The following is a 23,276-nucleotide window of genomic DNA, read 5'->3' as shown; positions in this document are numbered from 1 at the left end:
TCGAACACTAAAATATCTCTAATTGCTAAATGAAGATGACTGTACCCTTCTTCCAATTACTGTACTTTACCATATTAAATAATGTTGACTTAATTCCTTGCCATCTCAGAATTGTTTCTATAAAATAACAGATGGATGCACAGCTGCTGATTTTTAGAGAATTATAGTTTTCAGGAACAAAAGGATAGTGTAAAATGACTGCTCATATATTATTTATTCCTGTTCTCTTTTATATGTTGAGATTTCCAGTACTCTAAGTTCTTTGAAGCACTAAGTAAACAAGACCACACATTTCGAAGGCAACTTGTCTTAATTTTCAGCTATAACGATCTCTCTAATATTAACTTCATGTAGCAAATGTTAAAACACCTGTTTTAGTTAATGCTCTACCTCAGAAATGTCTGCCTCCTTCCAGAAAAAATTCTAAGATTCTCAACAATTTGAAATCCCCATGGCATATTGTCCTGGTCAGCAATTAACTTTTGATAGTTAAGCACTTCTGGGGGGGAAACTGGGGGAACAAGCTGCTAGTTGTCAAACCCCAATGCTTCCACACTTTCTATGTAACCCTTGGGATGGCACAGGGTGGGCAGAAAACATTGCACCAAAGTCCACCAGTAAAATAGCATTTTCAGTTCAGCAAGGGTGCTCATGGACCTCAGAACTCTGATTCTGAGATATCCAATAGCAAGCAGTTAACTATTTGGGGCAAATTAGCCAGTTACTGTGTTATCATTGCCTATTAGCTACCATGTTAAGACTTTCATGCCAATATAGCACCACTATTACAACAGAACAATGAGATTAACCAATGACAGCAAGAAGAGAGGCAAGGCAAGCTGAGATGGTAGAAGCAGAAATAGAGAACACAAATGTAAGCATGTTCGTCCATCTGGCTCTTTGTTACTGAATATCTCCTAATTGTTGTACAAAGTATGCTCTCAATTTATAACCATATGTGCACCCTTATTAGTACTGCACAGTCCTTTGTGTAGGCAGAGAGTTAGTTACAGAAGGCTTTGAGAAGCTTACCTTGCAATGTCTGTAAACACTGTCCCGTTTTGATATCCCAGATTTTGACTGTGGAATCTGCATTCCCAGACACAAGAATATTGTCCTTGAGTTCCATCCCGCTAGTTAATGACTGGTGGCCTGTTAATGTGTGAATACAGTTTCCTGTCTCCACATCCCAAACTCGGATTGAAGTGTCAAGAGACCCACTCACCACATGGATACCATCAAACTAAGGGGGGAAAAGTTGAACCATATTACATACAAAAAGTGCATATACATATATGGAAGTAAATATACATATCTGCATACATTTTTAATCTATTCAAAGTATATGCTTCTGAGTATTCATGCTTTTATATTTTTTTCTACAGCTTAGTAATTACAAAATACAAGCTTTTATGGATCTTTGATAGCACAACATAGATTTATGTTATGATCATTTCAGATTACCACTGCCTAAACCTAGCTGGTCTTATTTCTTATTACCTCTGCACAGGCTCCAATATAACTCACCCCCGACTCCTGTTTCACCTAGGCTTTTCCAAACTGACTGTGCTGTCTGGTCTCAAAATTGCTTTATGAACTACTGGTTCTAAAAGTTTTAATTTATTGTTTAATATTTTGTATTTTAATATGTTCATTATGACTTTTATCTATCTTGTAATTGCTTTGAAATATAATTAAGATATGATAACCAATACAGAAACTGATTAAATAAATAAGATAGCCAGCTTCAGGTGGCGCTAAAACAACACAGTATGGCCACTGGCCAAGTCTGACAAGAGTTACAGCCCATAACATCTGAGGGGGGGGGGAAGCAATAGTTTGGGGAAAGCTGCCATATTTCACAGAACAATCTCAACTACATTAACTTAATTTTGGCATTTCTGTTCTATGGCTGTTTAAAACTAAGTGCTATTTCACCCCCATACACAGACAATCAAGAGCCACAAGGATCTGATGTTGAATTTGATGAGGTCAAATGTAAGTAAACATCGTTTTAAAATATAGATCCTTTTGTACACTGATGGTACTTGAACTTACTCACTTTGTGTGTTTGCAATGTGTGTTTGGACTAAGCAATAAACTTATTTTATCTCAATTTGAGCTATTTTGATTCTGTTTGTTCCTATAAAGAGAAATACTTTATATACACTAATTTACACACAGAATTATTAAATACACTCTTCCTTTTTAGTGAGGGCAGCTGTGCTTATTATTAAATTATGTCACATTTATGGAAACTATGTTATTTATTTATCAATATCCACAATGAGGCACTCACAGTGAACTTTTAACAAAGTGCTTATCAATTTACACTGGATTGTGATTACACTCTCCCATCCTTAGTTATAAGATAGCTCTTTCTGTCAGAGATGGAAGCCTTTAGAATAGAGAAATAAGGTTGGATCCAGATAGATATGCATAGAGTAAGCCCAGTAAAATCATCTGGACAAATCAGTCATGGATAACCTACTAACTTTAGTGGATCTACTCAAAGCATGACTAAAAATGGATCCAAACCACTAAATCAATTCAAAAATATATTAATATAGATGATTTAGTACGTTATCCTAATGGTTTTTTTTTAGCCAGTAAGGTAAGCGACAGAAAAGAAAACAGAACAGCAGAAACAGAGAAAGAAGAATTCGGAGATATAAGAGAAACTCTGCTCCAATCAGCACAGGAGTGGGGAAATAAATAACTGATTAAATAAATAAGATAGCCAGCTTTGGGTAGCACTAAAGCAACACAGTATGGCCACTGGCCAAGTCTGACTTAAAAAGCTTGGAATCTTTGAAAAGAAGTGAACAACTGGACTGTGAGAGATAATCCAAAGAAGTGGATTCGTATTCTGTACCAGAGAATGCACAGTTTGCATACATATATAGAGTGGTGTAGTGGTTGAGCAACAGACTAGGACTCAGTGGATTAGGGTTCAATTCCCCACTCGGACATGGAAACTCACTGAGTGACCTTGGCCAAATCACACTCTCTCAGCCTCAAAGAAAGGCAAAGGCAAACCTTCTTTGAACAAATAATGCCAAGAAAATCCCATGATAGGTTCACTTTAGGTTCACTATTAGTTGGAAATTACTTGAAGGCACACAACAACAGTAGCAAATATAGGACCATGGCATTAATTTCCCAAGCAAGCAAAATTATGCTCTAAAGTCTGAAAGATGGACTCCAATCATACACAAAGAGAGAAAGCCCAGAGGTCCAAGTGGGGTTCAGGAAAGGAAGAGGGACTAGGGACCACACTGCAAACATACAATGGTACCAAGGGATTCCAGAAAAATATCAGCATGTGCATGAGCCTCATCAGGGTTGCTTGGTGAGGACATGAGAGAGAGCCTTCTCAGTGGCTGCACCCAACCTGTGGAATGCCCTTCCATGGGAGGCTATACTGCCCCACTCCCTGCTCGCCTTTCACTGGCAAACAAAAACATTTTTACTTAGGCAGGCCTTTTCACATAATAAACATGACACAGTGGTTTTTATGTGGGGGTGTTAACTTTTTGTATATGTTTTATGCTATTTTTATACTGTTTTAATTAGATGATTTCAACTTTTTAAATTCTTATTGTAAATTTACAGGACCTAAGCAGGGCAGTGGAAGACAGGTTTTTTGGAGGTATCTCATCTATGGGGTTGCTTGTGAATCAGAGTCGACTCAAGGGCAGTTAACATAAACACAACAATAGCAACAAGAAGTTATTTAACGCAAACTGCTAACTCATTTCTCAAAGGTAAGATTAACAAAGCAGAGGAGAGAGAAACACATCAAAAACAACTTGTATTTTTTAACAGATATAATCCATACAGCCTCCCCTTCTGCTCCTTCAGCAACTATCCATGTTTTTTGAAAAGCACAATTACCATCCAGGGAAGGATTTGTTACGGGAAAAGGCCACTTCCCTGTACACCATAAAAGAGCTCCCATCTCAGCCATTAATGCTCCAAAGGGAGGCTTTTTTTCAATCAAACTGCCACACAAGAGGGGAAAGAAAGTGAAAACCTGCATGTTTGTGGATCTGTGTCAGTATATATGTAAGATGGAGTGTGGAAAGGTTCTCCAAACTTTTTGCTTCAACTTGTTTCTGCTGCCAAGCAATCAATGAAATTTTGCCTGGGAAGAGATTGCAATCCACAGGCTGACTAAAGGCCTTCTGGCAAACAGCTTTATTTAATGACAGAAGTTGCAAGCTTAAGAGTCCTAGTGTATCTTAACTTCTCATAACTGATCCTAGTCTTCATTTTATAGTGTTTTTTGTTGTGCTTTGTTTTTTGACACCTTCATGACACAATGCTACTATACCAGCACCAAAAGGGGAAAACTGTATTTTCAATTTGAGATTGATGACAGATTTGGCCAATTCGCCCATGGAAACTCATTTATTTCGTTGTACTGTATTATTTTAAATTAAGCTTTTTAATTACTCTGCCACAATTTAACAAATGGGAAGGCTCTCTATTTTAAATTACCTGCTGACCTGTAATAAATATAGCAAGGGTCTATATAGCAATAATTTGTGTGCAAGGGGATCTTGTATCACCTTTGAGACTAAACGAAAGAAAGAAGTTGGTAGCATAAGCTTTCCTAGACTTAAGTCTACATCCTCAGCAATAATTGATACCACTTAGGATTCTAATTGCAATTAATACTAATTACCACATGTGAAAAGGATGTACTGTATACACTCGACTATAAGTCAATCTTATGTATAAGTCGAGGGCAGGTTTTGTGGCCAAAATTATGGATTTTGCCATGACCCCTGGATAAGTTGAGGGTAAAACCTGGAGGCTCTTAGTGTGTGTATGTGTGCCAATGACAAGAGGCTTTTTAATTGAGGCTTTTTGTTTCAGCTTTCATTTCATTCTTCACTCCCCAAAAGCAGCAACGAAGGGGCGGGAGAGGGACTCTTGTTTGATTGTTTCTTTACAAGCAATTAATCACCCAGGACTTTCTGCTTGCCTCAAAAGAGAAAGAAACTGCTCTCTCCTGACTGTATGGGGAAATCTGAAAGAGCTGCTATCATGTTACCATACTGACCCGTAAATAAGTCAACCTGGGATTTAGAGGCCAATTTTTGGACATAAATTTGTGTATACGGACTACATCATTAACAGAATCCTTTGGAATCCAAAACCTTACATTTCCACAACAACCCCCCCCCCCCCCCCCGGGCATAATTAACCCTGTCATATATTTGTTTCATTTTACATTTGTTAAAAAAGTATAGTTGGCCCTCCGAATCATCAGGCCAGCCATCCATGGATTGGAGCATCCATGGATGGTCTGTCCCATTGGCAACAATGACACTGCATGCACACAGTCATGATGACGTGGCCACATGCACATTGGTGTCCATTGATTCTAATGGGACTTGAGGCCTGGCATTATTTTATATCCATGGTTTGCGGGGGGGGGGGGGTCTGGAACCAAACCTCCACCAATATGGAGGGCTGCCTGTATTTTTAAAATATTTTTTATTGCAAAGACATTCTGGAATGATGATGATGTTTCATTACTACTCCCTACCCCTCACTGCCCTCATTTTGTCTTCATAATCCATCTTGTAAGTTAGGGAAAGAGATAATAACTAGTCAACAGGTGAGTTTCATATGTGAGGGTGCAATTTTGAGCTGGAAGTGAAGGTGAGTCCTGCAGTGCATTTATCTCCCATACAGTGCTACTTAAAATGGTGGTCTCTGAACCACTGCTAGCTCAAGAGCCATTAACGTCTGGTCTATGGAAAGTTTGCAGAAAAGAAAGGAACAGTTGTAGGTAATAAGAATAAATATAGTCCTGGTCCCTGATATGCTGAGGAGAACCTGCCATATCCCCACTTTTTAATAGCCTGGGAGGCACTGTCCTATACCATCCTGGCTCTTAAGAAACTCAAAAGTTCCTTAATCAATGGATGCAGTCTGTCGACTTTAATAAATTTTGTGAGAACAATATTTAGTTCTAAAGGATGAGAGCATGTACAAAATGATATAGTTTATTTAAAAAGGGCTGAGCTACTGAATAATGCAACTTCATCAGAGATCCATGAAGCCCTGCGTTATACACAGGCATGCTAATATGCGGCTTTGAGCTTATGTGCTCAAACAGCGTGGGAACGTGTGGGGCAGTGCGTCCCATTCGGATGAATGGGGCGAATGCCACCATACCACCATGCTGCCAAGCGCACAAACCCCATTCACTTCAATGGAGCTGAAGCATAGGCGGAATTCACCTTACACCGGGGGGGGGGGGAATGGATCCCCCACGTAAGGCGAGGTTCGACTGTACATCAGAAGCAGGTAAAAAGGAAAAGTCAGCCAACTGTCCTTTCTCCCTCCATATGCATGTCTATGGCTCATAAGCACATGACTGGTTTTGCTTACCAGTTTTTAACACCAAATAATCAATGAGTTCAAATATTTAAATTGAACGTGCCATGTAACGTAATGATATGATGCTCACATTAAATGTTTTGAACAAATATTTTCTGCATTGTGTGAAAACAAGGAAAATAATGCAACATAATATTGTTACAACCTAATTACCAGATGAACTCTCTTAAATGCTTTATGTCAAGGTGGCAATAAAAAATATTGAGCTCCAGTTTATCTAAATATCAAGAGCTCAAGGAATTTGGAGAATACACATTTTCAAGGTTGTTAATCACTTTTCCATAGCAATAAATCACCATTCTAGTTCTAATAATATATGAATTCATTTTTCAATACCATCTCACATCATGGTAAATACATATAAATATTTATTATTAGAATATTATCTATCTATCTATCTATCCATCCATCCATCCATTCACATATATTTCCCTTCAACACATTATTCCATTTGTGACTCTTATCCAAAGGTCTTACTTACACAATGGTTTAAAAGTAAGTGAGCAGAAAAAGAATATTTATTGCTATTAGCCTTCTTTAATACTGGAGTCATGTAAATAGAGGCCCGTTCCGCACGGGCGTAAAGTACGTCCCCAGGACGTACTAGGGTTAGGAAAGGGCGTGCTGATAACTGTGACTTCAGCTTTAAACTTAAACTATGAGAGTACCTCTACCAGAATCAGGACCTCAGTTGTGAAATGTCCCTCCTTCTGAGACCTATATATATATCTTCCTATAGGCTTTTCAGAAGTAAACATTATTTTGTTAGGCTTTGAAGAAATCTATTTATCTCTTCACATTCAGAGATTGGTTATGAAATTCATAGTTCAAAACTATTACCTTAGAAAAGAACATGCATAGAGATATGCTAAATCAGACTAAAGAATTTTCTACTGCAGCATTCTTTCTCCATAGTGACCAATCAGATGTCTAAAAGAAGCCCACAATGAGGATATGTGTACAAAAGCCCTTCCCCCTCATATTCCCCAGCATTTAATATTCAGAGGAATACTACCATTGGCAATCTTAGCCACTGACATTCTTAGCCTCTGGTGTGTGTATGCAAGTGCCTTTAAACAGTCTGTCAAATTATGGCAACCCCATGAATTTCATAGGGTTTTCTTAGGCAAGGAATACTCAGGTGTAGTTTTACCAGTTCCTTCCTCTGAATTACTGTCTACAGGACCTGGTATTCATTGACAGTCTCCCATCCAAGTACTAACAAGGGCCATGGTGGTGCAGTGGTTAAATGCTGGTACTGCAGCCACTCACTCACAAACCACAAGGTTCTGAGTTCAATCCCAGCCAGAGGCTCTGGGTCAACCTTCCAAGGTTGCTAAAATAAGTACCCAGCATGTTGGGGGCAAATAAGCTTACAGTTGTAAACTGCTTAGAGACTGCTTAGGTGGTATGACACTGTTATTGCTATTGCTGCTTATCTTCCAATATCTGATGGGATCTGGTGCCTTTAAGATATTTAAACCCACTTTAGAGCTATCAAAACTGAGAACCATCAAAACATCTCACAGTGGTAAATGCTAAAGTATAATTATATGTTGTATGAAGTAGTAATTTCTTTTACCCATCCTGCATCTTATACCATTTCACATTATTGAATGTTTCTGCAATTAGCAGAAAACTAATTAGTTAGTTATTTCTTAAAACTATATTTTTATTTGGTTTGAGTTATGTTTGGCAGTTCAATAAGAAGCTTTGGTCTTCACTAATGAACAACTTCGTCAAATTAAGGGACTATCTATAAATGCTGTCTTGTTCACTCCCAGCTCCCTTAAAGTTATCTAATTTTTTTTTCTTCCCCGTTGCCTGTTTTAGAAATTCAAGCCAATTTCTTATCCTTGTCTTGTCTTATTTATCATCAGTTCTGGATTGTTTTCACTTCTGTTGTTCTGTTGTTCATGATACCATTTTTCTTTCATGTTGTTAATTAAATGGTTGTTCTTCAATTCAACAGAAGGGATTTTTGTATGTCAGTTTATAATCTATTTTGTTTTTGTTTTACTTTTGAACTGATACAATTGTTATATGGGTCAGTTTATTTTCCACCTTCTCCATATATCAAATAAACATTTATAATATATTGCAGCTGGCTGCTTCTGAAGTACTTTTGGTTTGGTTTGCTTTGGTTTTTCCCCCCAAATGCAGATACATCACAGATCTGTATTCCTAATTATCATTAATATGTTATTTCTGACAATACACTGGGCGGATGGTTTTTTTCAAACTATCTACGACAATTCCTCACCACCAGTTTTGACTACAACCATAGTAATGGGCAATCAATTACCCCCTTCCCGTGTGTGTGTATGTGTCATTTCAAACTTGCTGACACTGAACCACATGATTCATTTTAATGCTTAGTTTGGGGACATTTTTAGAGTTTTTCACTGTTCCTTTGTTTCCCCCACCTATACTCCTTGGTGTCATTAACAAAATTGGCAATCTCTTTGCCCATCCTTCTCCCCTCACCACGTAACCTTAGATAATTGGCAAATATATTTTCTCAATGCTATAGGGACCTGTTGCTATGTTCTCTTTCCTTTAAGCATACAACATAAAATTGCTAAAGGGATAGGAAAGGGAAGAAAAAGGGAAACAAGGATGCATGGAACATGGTTCAACTTTTGGTGTCTGCTGGTACTATACAGGCTTCTCAGAAAATACACAGGCAACTATAACTACTCTAGTGGAACACTGAAGAAAATGTATTGCACCAGGTATCAAATGCTTACCTGTAATGAATAGACTCTATTAGTATGCCCTTGCAAGGTATGTAGACAGGTTTCAGTCTCTGGATCCCATACTTTGACCATGAAATCATATGCTCCACTAACAACCCGCCGGCCATCATATTGTACACACCGAACTGCAGCTACATGACCCATCAGAACATGTAAACACTGGCCTGTTTCAATGTCCCAAACTCTCAGAGTGGCATCTCGAGAACCACTGACAACTCTGGAAAAGGAGGGGAGGGGGGGAGAGAGAGAGAAAAGAGAGAAAAAGAAAAAAGAAAGAAAATCTGCAATTAGTTTTGTGTGGCAATTTTAATGGAATTTGGTTCTGATGACCAAATAAGTAAGTTGTTATATAATGGTTTATAGAAAGGGAAAACAAATTCAAGTTTAATCTAGAGAAAACAGGTAGAAAAGCAGATCTGGGAACAGAGATGCAACCTGTGATGAGTAAAGATGCTGCTTTGCAGTTTGGATGTACTCCTGAGAATTCTGTGGATTTTCTGGGTTATGTGACCATGTTCTGGAAGAATTCATTCCTGATGTTTCACCTGCATATGTAGCTGGCATCTTCAGAGGGTGGTGGCATGGATGTGTGTGGGAGATATATATATATATATATATATATATTTGTGTGACCCGCCACTCGAGTATCACTTGCCCTGACACCGTGGCAACCACACACTGCGGCCCCAATCTGCCCTGGAGCACCTTCTTAGTCAGCCCTACTCTGAGGGCGTACTGCGTCAAAGCGCCATGCCCCCGGAGCATCCTGAAACCACTCCTATGTAGTTGGCTGGGTGGCTTCCGGGTGTCTTGGGGGCATGTGCTATTAAAATGCCATGACCCCAAGCTACCTGGAAGCAGGCTGTTGCATCCAGTCTGTACTTGTTTTTTTTAATTATGTTGGGAGCCACCTTGGGTCCAATTTCTGGGACAAAGGCTGGATATAAACTAGAGACAGTTAGATTACCCCATGACAGATATAATTCCTGCTACTGAAATTGCAGCTCAAGATTTTGAGACTGAAACATACAAAACAAAAATCAGTAGCAAACTGAAATAGTGAAGATCCAGACTGATAAGATTGCATTGGCCTCTTAGTACATTAGACTCAAAATTGCAACTGTTAATGCCTTCCCTTAAGATGCATTAGAGGGCTTCACAGTAGTTGATTTAACATCTTTAGAAATGTTATTTTCCTTTTAATGGTACATAATTTTGCTTAACAATGTAATAAAATATTGACACTACTGGTACATTAAGCACCTGAATTCTAAACTATTATAAACAAGAGAGAGACTTCTTGGTTGCTATCTGCAGGTTTCACATTGCTTTATAATAGGTGGAAGCATGATCCTGTAATATTCTTGAAAAAGGTGAGAAAAATAATATTTTAGATGCAATTTTGCTTTAAAACATTTTGTCTTATTTCTGTTTTAAGAACTGGACTTCCAAGTCAGTCTAACCTGATCCAATAAAACTTGTAAGGCAAGTGAAAACTTACAGTACAAATAAAAAAAGCAGAGAGAGATACAGCCTTCTTTGTTAATTATTAGAATGAGATGTAAAGTAGGCTAGCTATAAATGCTAAGAATATATTAGATGATATGTAAAATCACTGTATTAATACTTTAAATATGGTATAACACTTGTGTATGACAGCCAGGTTTTTAAAGTTTATATTCATTTAATTCAAAACTTCAGTTTCAACAACTGAACTGGTTATGGATTGTCTTAGTAAAAATGCTTTCATATGAAGCATAACAAAGTTGAAAAATACTCTTACATTTATAGAGAAATACTTACCTTTTTTCATGGAGATGCATACAACGTACAGTTGAGGTATGCCCATATAATGTATGTATGCACTCTCCAGTCTCTGCATTCCACACTTTAAGGGTTCGGTCAGTAGACCCACTGATTATTATGTTGTCCCTCATTTGTGATGACCAAACTCCACCTGTATGTCCAACAAGTGTTCTTAAACACTGAAAGCAAACATTTTGATTGGTTACCATTTCGAAATGGCTGACAAAAAAATAAGTTCCACATGAATTAACCAAACTCTACAGACTTATTTTAAACAGCGATAGTCTACAAGATGTAGCTGGCAAGTTATGTTATTGGCATTCAAGTATTATCTGAATATTTCCATTACAAAGAAATGCCTCCCCTGGTACTAAAAAAATATGCAAGTTTAGCTGGATTTTCACTTTTACAACAAACAATATCTTTCACGTCAAAATTTAAATGAAAGAAAGAAGCAGATGTTAGATGTATATGCATGCCACAGTCAAGTTTTAATCATCTTTCCCTGGGCAGCAGTTACAATCCAGTGAAGTCATACATAAACAGCCTTAAAAATAAATCTATGACTAATATGGTAATGTGTGCATCATATCTTCCAAGTCAACAAATGTGGGATTCTGAAGACTAGATTAGACTAAGGAGACAAGGTTAATACGCTTGCAATAGTAATTTATTGCTTTCAATCCATCTCTTTCTTTTTAAAATAAACTGCCCCGAGGACAAGAAGTAACATTTTTACAAATAAATAATGCAGCCTGGCCAGATGTTGTGGGACTCTGACACAGTCTCAAGCCCACAAAGGTACATGATTACAATTTAACCTTAAAGAGTGCAGTTCACCCCTAACACAATATAATTGTGTTTGAATTAGCTTATACTCCACCCCAACCCACATTCTTTCACTTCCTTCCTTAATTGTTTGCTTTAGATTGCAACCAGGAACCTGCTTTTTGAAATTCTTTAGACACTATAATAACCATGTATCTATTACTGATATAAAATAGGCTGCCCGCAAGGTCTGGGAAACCTCCAAGCAGCATTTCAGAGGCAGGAGGAGTTGCTGTTGGGAGCAAAATTGTCCTTTTTCCCACTCCAAATGCAGATGTGCAATTTGGATGTAATTCAATGTACACTATCTGTGGTGAAACTATACAGGCACCACATAAATGAAATAACTGGTGGATTCCATCACTCTGCAACAAAAGGAGGGAAGGGAAGCAGGCCACTGCATCAGTTGAGATGAGAAATCATCAATGATCATCTGGGGGGGGGGGGGGAATTCCATACCCTGTAGCAGAGATTCAGGTGAAAGACTAACCATTCTCCTCTCCTCTGAACTGTTTCAATTTCTGCTAGCTAAGAAATAACTAACAATACCTTAGGTTACTTTCATACTCCTCATCTGCAATCTCATTGTTTTCATTGTGCCCATTAGATTGTAAATTGCCACATTACTGATTTTCATAAATTATTTAAAACCTTTTTTGGCCGAAGAACAGATAAAATATTTTAAATAAATAATAAAAAGAGACTCTAGTACATAAACATGAATGGATTAAAGTTGTGTATGCCTTCAATGAATAGTCTGCAATTTAGCTTACAACCCTCATATAATGACTGATCTTCCAGCCTGTAGAGAATGCATGTGGTCACCTATGTAATCACATGCAAGAAATTTTGCAGAAAATAATTTGAGATTTCTAGACTGTTTATTGCAGGTTGGGCAAAATGCAGAACATGAGCCACATGCAGCCCACAATGGTAATTTTTGTGGCACTCAGGGTCACAATTTGTTTTGCCCCAAGATGCCCAATATCATGTCCACAACAGTTGGATAACCCCTGCCCCCCCCTGCCCCAAGGGAAAGCCCCCCCCCCCTTTTGAAAACTTTTGAAAACTATTTTTGCTCCCAAATGCCCCCTAGAGCATGTAGCAGGCATTTAATTCACATCCTCCCCTTCAATAGAGGCCCTGAAAAAGCCTGTTTTTTTAAAAAAGAGGAAATGAACAGGGAGTGACCTCTGCTCCCTTCCTGTTGTTTAAAAAAAAAAAAAGGGGGGGGGCTCTCCTGGGTCTAAGAAGCCCCCAAAACATAGTGAAAATATCATCATGTATTTCGGGATGCAACTCCTCCAATGGGAATGTTTGGAGGGTAAATCCTTTAGATTTGCTTTTAGGTGCACTGTGTGTCCTTGTAGCTGTCCAAGGTCTAATGGGGGACCAATGCAGCACCCTAGCCTTCCACAATAGCCGACCCTTGTCTAGATCAACCTCTCAAAACAGTTTTACCATGGAGGAACCCTTGAAATAAATTTTAAATCCCAGGGGACCAATGCATAAAAATTATTGTATCTACAGCTCAAAAAATGTTTCCCCATCACAGTTTCTTGTGGAACTCCTAGCAATCTCTCATGGAACCCTAGGATCCCAGAGAACCCTGACTGAGAAAACCTGGTCTAGAGACAACAGGACATTCTTCAACTAGGGGTTACACAGAAATAATCTCAGAGGCGGGATACAAACCGCCATATAGTACGTATTCTATACGTACTAGGGTTAGGAAGGGGCGGTGCTTCGTACAAGATGGTGGCGTCCCTTCCACATGGGTGCTGCCATCTTTACGTACTGGACGCATAGCGTCCAGACGTGTCGCGGCGCCTATGACGTCGTGAATGCGCCAGCGGTGCCTCACGACGTCATAGAGGCGCCTCAAAAATAAGCTCCGAAATGGAGCTTCTTTTTTGCTCCGCGCGGGAGCCGCGCGGTTTGGCTGCTGCGGCTCCCGCGCGGAGCAAATGGCGCCGGCGGGAGACCGCCGCAAAGCGGAGGTCTGTATCCCGCCTTACAGTTCCACTAAGCTTTTAATCATGCATCACAACCATGAAAACTGTTCACCTCCCCAACTCCAAGCTGGATGAAATAGCTATTGAGTTTTTTGTATTCAGACCACCTTTCCTATCTGTTTCCAGAATGAGCACTAGCATTTCCCTTTGGCTCAGAAGCTGAAGGTTAGAAATTCTATTTTGTTACTCTAACATTCATATAAATTTGACAGTAAGCCTCAAGTTTGCACATGGAGAATATTTATCCTGGCAGTTGAACTGGGCTTGGACCGGTATCCAAAGTCCATGGAACTTTGTGAATCTTGCACATCCTCCTTTTCCAGCTGGAGAAAGGCAGAGCCCAACCCTTACAAGGAGTTGTACAGAAACAGCACAAATAGGACTTATGTACCCACACCCTAGCAGCATGGGCTCCTGGAAAGTGGATCATCAAAAAGCAATCCAGCAAATTCCTCCCAACTTGAGGCACTCAGAGGCAGCTGTGGTGTCTTTTCAACAACCTTGTCTTCCCTCTTCCTTCTCCCTCCCAGCACTGGAACGTTCGGAGAAGCTAAGCAGGACATAACATTTAAAAAGATGCTTATAGAAGCTTTTTTGCAGGAGCCAGTCAATCCTCAATGGTGTGTGTACACACACACACACACACGTGCGCACTTGCCCTTCTTTTTTCACATTTGATCAACTATCACACCCCTTCTGGGATCCTTCCACAAAATTTGAGAACCACTACGTTAAGGTATCATTAGGGATAACACTGCTTTCATATAAAAGAAAAACAATCTAACACATATTTAGAAACATGATAAATACTTGAAACGTGTGCATTAAACACTGTAATGATGAACTTGTATAAACACTCATATCTAACAAACAATTCTACAATAAAATAATTCCCACTACCACTACCACAAAAGACCACCACCAAATATTGTTATTTATTGCTATTTTAATGCAATTTCTCTGCCAAAGCACGTAAAGCACCACCACAACAATATAAAACACCAGAATAGCTGAAATTAGATAATGTTTTAAATAATGTAAAATTAATTTGAAATAAAAGCATATATAAAGGAATAAATAATTATTTAAAAATATGAAATTATTTCAAAACCATAATAATAAGATGAAGATAAGAATGCGATAAAATCTTCCACATTTATAAAAAACATGGGCTACATCCAAGGAACTGCAAGAAGAAGTTAAGTAATAGCTACCACTTTTCTTCAAAACAGATGGATTCAATAGTATTTTGGGTACTTTTTCCAAGTACAAGTACAACCTGTGCACTACTGGAAGACCATATTTCACATGAGCATTAGAAATATATGCACATATGAAGGAAAGAGGGCTTCTGCACAAATGCACCTTTGGATCCAGTTCATGGACTTGCACTCCTCCCTCATTCTTTCTACTCCATTCACTATTGCCTTTGGTGCTAGGAACCCAGTTTGTTTTAAACCATACCCCTCTATTTTGACCATCAAGAGGGGATCTCTGTTTTAAACAAACCAGGCTCCTTTTGCTGAAGCCAGCATGTGAAGGGAGGACATGGGTTCAGGATGATGTAGTATTATACAGCCCCAATGCACATTCTGTCTTCAGTAACCATGGTTCTTTATTTTTTTTACCCCAACTTTCTCCCAGCATGGGATTCAAGGCATCTATGAAGCCAAAATTGTACATTTGAATGTGTTGTTCTGTCAACACACATGGGACATTTTTTTAAATTAAAAGGCAGTAAATGCATTGGACTTACCTTTCCTGTAACTGCTGACCAAACCTTTAATGTATTATCATCAGAACCACTGACTATTCTGTTACCACAGAACTGCAGACATGTGATCACATGATCATCATGACCTTTCAGGACCTGGCAATATAGAAAACATCCATATATAGCTCACTGCCATCTTAGAACAGAAATAACAGAGTGGATTTCTAAAACAAAAATAGTATGCATTATTTATTTTCAATTAAGAAGTCTAATTTATCACTAGAATCGACTGAGGAGTATTTTCCTTGATACTTTATTTTTACCTTGCTAAAGAAATTTATGGATTTTGAATGTTTGTTCTAGTCATACAAAAAGTAAAAACCCTTCCTGAACAAATCACTGGCAAACTATGACATCTTTTACTTTAACATCTGCTCCATCGGCATCATACTACTAGTGACTCTGACAGCACTTTTTGCTGTAGCACCATTTGTCATCCATTAGTCGAATCAGATTCGTCTAAAATATGAAATATGTGCTCTTTTAGAATCACCTCTTTTCATTTTCTGCAACTTTCCTTTTTTTAGCTTGGATGCACAGTTCATTCTAATGGGGCAGCAGCAACCCAGCTATTAATGGTTTGGCAGAAGATCCCAATTCAAGCCAACAAATCTCTATGGAGATCAGGCACAACACAGAATGGAGAGGAGAAGAGGTGAATTCCACCATGGCGTTAAGAAACAAATTTTTGCTAATGGTAACAGGCAGTGGAGAAATATATAATTTCTATCCAGTTTTCTTCCAAGTAATTCACAGAGACAGAAAGAGGCATCAGTAGTGATCTCCTAATCCAGTCACCGAGCCAAACCAGGACTCCTTAGTTTATGGAGGACTGCATCATGTGCTGTCACACAATGCTCTGGTTTAACATTGACTAGATAATATTTCCTTTTAGGTAGTATGTCTCAATATAGGGACGTACTAAAAGACACACAGAAGACTTCCAATAAATACCAGGTGCTGTAGGCTAAATTTCAGTGGAAGGAACTGGCAGAAATATCTCTGAGTATCCCTTGCCTTCAACTTCACCGAGTCACCATAAATTTACAGGAGATTTTGGAGGCACATACACACACAGGTCCCAATATAGTAAGATCCCTTCAATGCCAGTTTTTATAATACATGAAGTTTTTAAATTGATTTATTTGTAATTGCCCACATCATAACTGAAAGTAAATGTAATAATTGATTACATTAAAATGTTCTTAATGTAATTCAGATAACAAATATACTATTAAATTGTTACCTAAGCAACTCAGAGCAGAATAAGCAAAGCATTTTCTCTATTGTAAAGAAATATTGATCTTGTTATGCAATGAAACTATAGGTTATTTTAAATTGAGGATCAAATTCACTGGGTTGAAAAGGCCAAAGAGCAACTGTTTATATATCAGAAACTTTGACAGTATTGCTATTCCATTACCATAGACTGGTGACAGTAAATGCTGTACATACTGTGTAAAGTTCATTGGCTGCAGGTGTAGATCTTTTCACTTTCTATAATGTACTTGCATGACTCTCTTGTGGTTTGTAAACAATGTAAGTTGCCCCTCCCCCAGCAATCTAGCTTTATTAAATCTTCTCATGGTCCAAATTACTTAATGCTTAATCTGAAAGACATTAAAACCCCAAAGCTATATTCCATAATGCTATGACTAACCATAATACTATCGGATAAGTAAAATTAATGTATAGTCACACCCAAGCTTGTTAATGTATTCTGAATCATAATAACTTATGTTAATATCTTTAGCACCTGTATTATATGGAAGGAATTGTAGCTGTTTGTACAACAATAAAGGAGGCATAAACTTTCATCTGAATTATTTTTTTAAAAAATCAGCTTTTTTCCTGCTAGAGTGTGTTTTCTTGCATAGTCAGCCCATCATATCTGCAGGTGTCCTGTTCTTCCCAATGGCAGCTGGATGCATGCATGTCTGCACTGGTGTGTGGCCACGTGCACGCACTGTCATTGGGGAGAACAGGGTGAGACCATCCATGGATGGTCCAGTCCATGGATAGCAAGCCTATGATTTGGGAAGGCTGACTGTATGATGAAACATCTGTCATGTACAGGGCAGGATGGAAGGGACACATTTGTTTTCTGCTACAATCTCCACGAGGACCACAATACATCTTGGGATACAGCATATTATACCTCCTACAAGACCCTTGTCAGTTGAGGTTATACAGTGTGCCTGTGTCACACATGCATGCACTTTACGCAGTTTTCAGTGCAGGGAGGAAGGGGCAGCGCATCCCATAGGGATGAATGGGGTGTGTGCCTGTGGCATGCGTGTGCTGCCACATGCACGAGCCCCATTCATTTAAATGGGGCTCGAGCATAGGCGTTATTTGTTTTATGTGGGGGAGTCTGGAACGGATCCCCATGTAAACAAAGGGCAAACTTTATTACCAAATAGCATGGTGGTGATAGTTTATGTCCATACTAGAATAGTAGAATCATGGAGCTGGAAGAGACCGCAAGGGCCATCCAGTATGTATACAAGCACAATGATTGTCCTTCCTGGCAGACTTAATGACAGTCAACCAATATGAAAGGAGTGAAGATTTGGGGTGCTAAAACATATCTAACAATAAAAAGTGATAAACATACCAAAAACTTTTTAAGTTATCCAAACAATTTTAGAAGGTTTCTAAATGTCAGAAACGGTTCTGTAAGTATAGACCAACAATAAGACCTGACCTTCCTCAATGAATTATGTAATACCCTTAGCTCAAAGATGGTTACCTTGGGAGATTTAAGTTCTCCTCTCCGCCAGTTGGTATCAATTCTGTGCTGTCTGATATAAGCACTTTTCCATGGACTATGAATGAAGCCTGGTTTTATTACTTTCCTCCTCTTGATATGTAATGGTTCATCGATTCCTGTAATTTTTGTTACAAAACCAAAAATTAGAAACAGAAGCAAGTGTCAGTCTCCTTTATCTCTCACCCTTCCTTTCCAAGAATATAAAGCTATGAGGAACTTTCTCCCTTTACTTCTGGGAAGACATCATGATCATAACAATATCACAGTCTCTACTCATTTACCCTGACCATCTCTAGCTCTTCATTTCAGATTTAATTTCTTTTTTAATATCTGCTGTCTCATCTCCAATCTCCTTTTTCTTCAAAGATGATTAATCACGCATGGTCTCATTATCAAGCTTTCTGCAATTCTAGGATTCCCTCCCTATACATCAAAAATCTGCTTCTGACTCCTTATAGTACAATATCTCAAGGTACTTCTCATTTAATTCTTTCCATTGTACACCTTCATTCTGAAAGTGATGCCACTGTCACTCCTCACCCCCCTTGCCCCATGATATCTCCTTTTATTCACAATTCTGCCAAAGGCTTTGCAGATCTTTTCTTCATTCTTATTACAAGGAGGATCTTAAGGTTCTCTGTTACTCTGTATCTTTACGCTTTGGTGCATCTCATTACAAGCTTGAAGCTATTGTTAGCAGAACATGTGGATTAACTCCCACCTCTAAAAGACTGTTTGTTCTCTAACCATTTGATCTTCAGTTCCTGAACATACCATAAGATAAATGCCACTGGAGAAATACAACAGATTTTTTAAAGAACAAAAAGAACTGCTTCAACTTCATCCATTTGGTTTAACATAACAGGCAAATTCCAAGCCCACAAATATCAAGAATAATTCTTAAATGGTAAAGCAAGAACACATTTCCATATATGGCCTTTAAAAAAATGCAGAGAAGCATATGGTAGCAAGGCACCTAATGTACTGACCACTGACTTCTCTGGTTTGTCCAGGTGCCTTTGAAGATTCTCACCTAACTAACTAAATTACACAACACATAAGAAGCCAATGTAATCAATCACTTCTTGCTTTTCTTCAGAAGATGAATGGCCGAGTACAAATGCTGTTAACAAATATACAGTCGGCCCTTCTTATACACAGATTTTTTATACACGGATTCAAGCATACACGGTTTGAAAATGTTCCAAAAAAGTATAAATTTACCTTGATGTTCCATTTTTTATTAGGGACACCATTTTGCTATGTCATTATATTTAATGGGACTTGAGCATACACGGATTTTGTTATACACGGCGGATCTTGGAACCAAACCCCAGCGTATAACAAGGGTCCACTGTATGTTCTTTTTTTGCATTTAGATAGCTAGCATTTTTAGTTCCATTTCTTTCTAATGGACACTAACAATTTTGCTTTCTAATCATGAAAATACAGTAATTTAGTCTACTCATATAGGCACCACCCTGTCCTTCCTAATTACAGTATCATGCTGTTGTCTGTCCTATAGAAAAACAGTGACTTGCATCTTTAAACAGACATTACTTAAAGGATCTCATTCTAAGTTACTTTGCCCTTCAAATATTTTATAAAGAATTGAAAAATTATTATACTAATTATAATATATAATTATATAATCATTGTAACAAAATTATAATAATGATATTTTATTCAAAATATTTTGCTTTCAATTCTATTAACTGTAAAGATAGTTATCATACAAATAAATTGAAAATTATTTCCATTGATATCCATAATATTATGCTTCTATAAGCCACTCAGGTCACTATGTCTGAAATAGTGAGCTCACAGTATTGGCAGGCTTCTGATCTGTCACTGTGACTACCCGTGGATTGCCTCACCCCATATTATTCAATGGCAGTGACATGAATATGTACATATGCATATCATCATCACTGAATAATATGAGCTTCTGCATTTTTTTGGCATCTACATTGACCCCTGGAACTGAACCCCAACTGATACGCAGAGCCCACTATATGTCATATATAATACAGGCAGCGCCAAAACCATCTTGCCACCTAAATACCTCCCTTTGATACCCCAACTGTTGTTGCCACTGCCATCACCTTCAAACACACCCCATGTAGGCTACCACATGCTGCTACCTGTTCAGGTGACAAGATACTGAATTTAAGTCTATAAAGCCCCTGTTGACATCTCCTTGACATCTTCCAATTCTTCACAAAAACATATAAGAAGTCACCAAAATCTCACAAGACTTTGCTATGTTTTACAAGACTGTGGTAACATCTCATGAGGTATGTGCCTCGGCATTCTTGAATCAGGCATATATTTGCCAGTGTTTTTCTGAAGTGCCAGCAGGGTTGTTGTGGCAGGGTCTAGCTGTTTAAAATCTTCCTGCAGGCAGATGTTAAAAGTGCTACGTCACAGAGCACTAGCAGTGGTATAGTATAGTAAGAGTCTAAAAAAGGAGAGGGAGTTCCCTGCCAATCTGTGCAATGCTCTTTGTTGTATAGCAAGGGCTTGCAGCTCTAGCTGACAGAATGGTGTGTTGGTGCAGTGCAGTGCAGCACAGTGCAGAGCAATGGGGCCTCAAGTAATCGGGGCAGACTTGTTCCATCTAATCTGTACCATGAGCTATGTAGCTTCCGGGCCAGTTCTAAATACAAGAATTTGAAAAAAACTATCAAGTTAAAGTATATAAGGATTTATACTGCTGGTGAAAACAGTCATCCCATATAGGCCATACATTAGACACAGAAAATTTGTATTTGGTTTAATTCTTCTTCCATTACTTGTGTGGGGCTCTATCTTTTTGATTAAATTCACACTTCACTGAGCCTTACCCTCTTCCCTGCACTTCTCTCTCCACAGCAGATTGTCTTCTGCCAGAATTCTCCAGTATCGACAAGTTTGTGCTGCCTGCAGCAGGTCCTTGGGGTCCAGGAATGAAAGCACATAGAGAGCCAACTAAAAATCGTAAAATAAAATAAAAAGTGGGAAATTAAATTTTCTGAGCTCAGTCAGAAAAGTCAGGGTCTTGTATGTTCACATAACCAGGATACTGGAATTAACATAATCACAATGCATGAGATTTTAACAGACCGTTAAAATGAGAGAAGCCAATGAGTTGCCATTATTTATCAGATATCCCACAAATACCACACAATAGAAAGTACTGACAATCTGAATTTAAACAATAGATTTGGATAGGATTGTTTTCTGAGGATGGCAAGCCAAATCATACTCAAAACTCAGACTTCTCATGTAAGGATGGTAATAATCCCCCAAAATTCACACCCTCCAGCCATGTTCCATTTTCTGCTACCTACACAAATATTTCAGCTAATATTGCTCATCTTTGTATCCATATGTTACTCAACAATTCACCCATTTATATGTCAAGGAAAAAAAATACATAGGAATTGCTACGTTGATTTTATATATTTTCAGCTTTTCTGTATTTAATGTACTGCCACCAGAGGCCAGTTCATGACTTCTGCCTAAGCCAGTTTTGGCTGACAGTGCATGCCCACACACTTCACTAAAAGAGGTTGGTAGATGATTTCATTTTGTTGAGATTCTTTTGGTTTTTCTTGTGTGTGAACAGTATAAAGGTTGAGTATCCCTTATCCAAAATGCTTAGAACCAGAAGCATTTCGATGTTGGGATTTTGGAACACACAAGTAACATAGTACATACCTGTACTCTATTTGTGAGGCTGGACAGAGATATCAAGATCTGTGAAATGGTGGGGAACGTGGATTCATGGTGGGCACTATGCCTGGATTCCTGCCAGTTCACTGATCCTCAGTCTCTCTCCAGCTTCACATATTTTACCAACAGCTGCCACTTCCACCTTTGAGGCAGTGGCTCTGGTGCTCCTGCTTATTCATCTTTCTTCAGCCTCACATCTTGTTCATTCACTACTTGTTTTGTGTGTGAGATGCAAATGTGGAGAAAGACCACCTCAAAAGCGGAAGTGAGAGGCTAGCCTTAAAAAGTTTTGTTTTTGGAGGTTTTTCAGATTTTGGATTTCCGGATTAAGAGTGCTCAATCTGTACTAATTTCCTAGTATCTTTTATCAGTGGTTTCAATGCAGAGGCAGCATAAGAGAACATCTTGTAATCCTTGTAACAGGACCTTAGCATATAGGTTACATAGATGTTGCTATTGTCTTCCCATCCTTAGATGGCAAGTCTGAGGTGTAAAATTATGGTGTTATACAAATAAATAATAATAATGACTTGGCCTCAAAAAATTAAGATGGCAGTGCTATAGCAAATGTAGATGTATGAGGACTTTTCAGGTTGAAAGAAAGGAGGAAGTCAAATCTGATTACAGAGTAGCAGTTGAGAAGGAAATGTTTAATCCCTTCTCCCACTCTCCAACTTCTTCTACACTAAACCATGCTCATAATACACTTTGATGGTGACATTACATATACAGCTGCCTTCTGCAACCAGCTGCCTGTTGGGCTACTACTTCTACCATTCCCACACCAGCTCTGTGGGATGGGACTATGCGAATCGCATCCCCAACACTTCTAAAGGGCACAAGGATGCACAAAGCTGGCAGGTACCGTACAGGGAACGAATTTGGGAAGAGGTCCAGTGAGAAAAGGTTAAACAATTTCTCATCCAATACATCTCTTGCACAGTAATTGAATTTGGAAAAGCACCACATGGGTTGTTTACAGCAAAGGAAAACCACCAAGTAAGAGTTATTCATAGAACGTATAACGTTTCTCTCTATTTGTCTAAGTTTTGCACTATCACCCTCAAAACTAACATTAACTATTTAGAACTGTGTCAGTCAGTAAGAAAGGACTTTTTCAGATTCAAGTCAGAGAAAATTAAAGTTTGAAAGAAAAATAAAATTGATAAAGGGAAATGGCTGGT

At 38.4% G+C, this 23,276-nt stretch overlaps 1 protein-coding gene across 4 annotated transcripts in view; it reads right to left on the bottom strand.

Moving 5' to 3' along the window:
* Window positions 1–23,276, bottom strand: part of FBXW7 (F-box and WD repeat domain containing 7) — a 172,777-nt gene that overhangs the window by 2,787 nt on the left and 146,714 nt on the right. For all 4 annotated transcript variants that reach the window (XM_042468094.1, XM_042468096.1, XM_042468097.1 and 1 more), the window contains 6 exons: window positions 21,222–21,345; window positions 18,355–18,491; window positions 15,585–15,698; window positions 10,983–11,164; window positions 9,171–9,396; window positions 1,033–1,243 (listed from right to left, as the gene is read on the bottom strand). In XM_042468094.1, coding sequence (XP_042324028.1) covers window positions 1,033–1,243; window positions 9,171–9,396; window positions 10,983–11,164; window positions 15,585–15,698; window positions 18,355–18,491; window positions 21,222–21,345 — 994 coding nt within the window. The remainder of the gene's footprint in view (window positions 1–1,032; window positions 1,244–9,170; window positions 9,397–10,982; window positions 11,165–15,584; window positions 15,699–18,354; window positions 18,492–21,221; window positions 21,346–23,276) is intronic.

Source organism: Sceloporus undulatus, chromosome 5 (genome assembly GCF_019175285.1).
Source record: "Sceloporus undulatus isolate JIND9_A2432 ecotype Alabama chromosome 5, SceUnd_v1.1, whole genome shotgun sequence".
Lineage (NCBI taxonomy): Eukaryota > Metazoa > Chordata > Lepidosauria > Squamata > Phrynosomatidae > Sceloporus > Sceloporus undulatus.
Note: the sequence above shows the minus strand (reverse complement) of the source record. Positions and strands in the feature narration are given on the sequence as shown.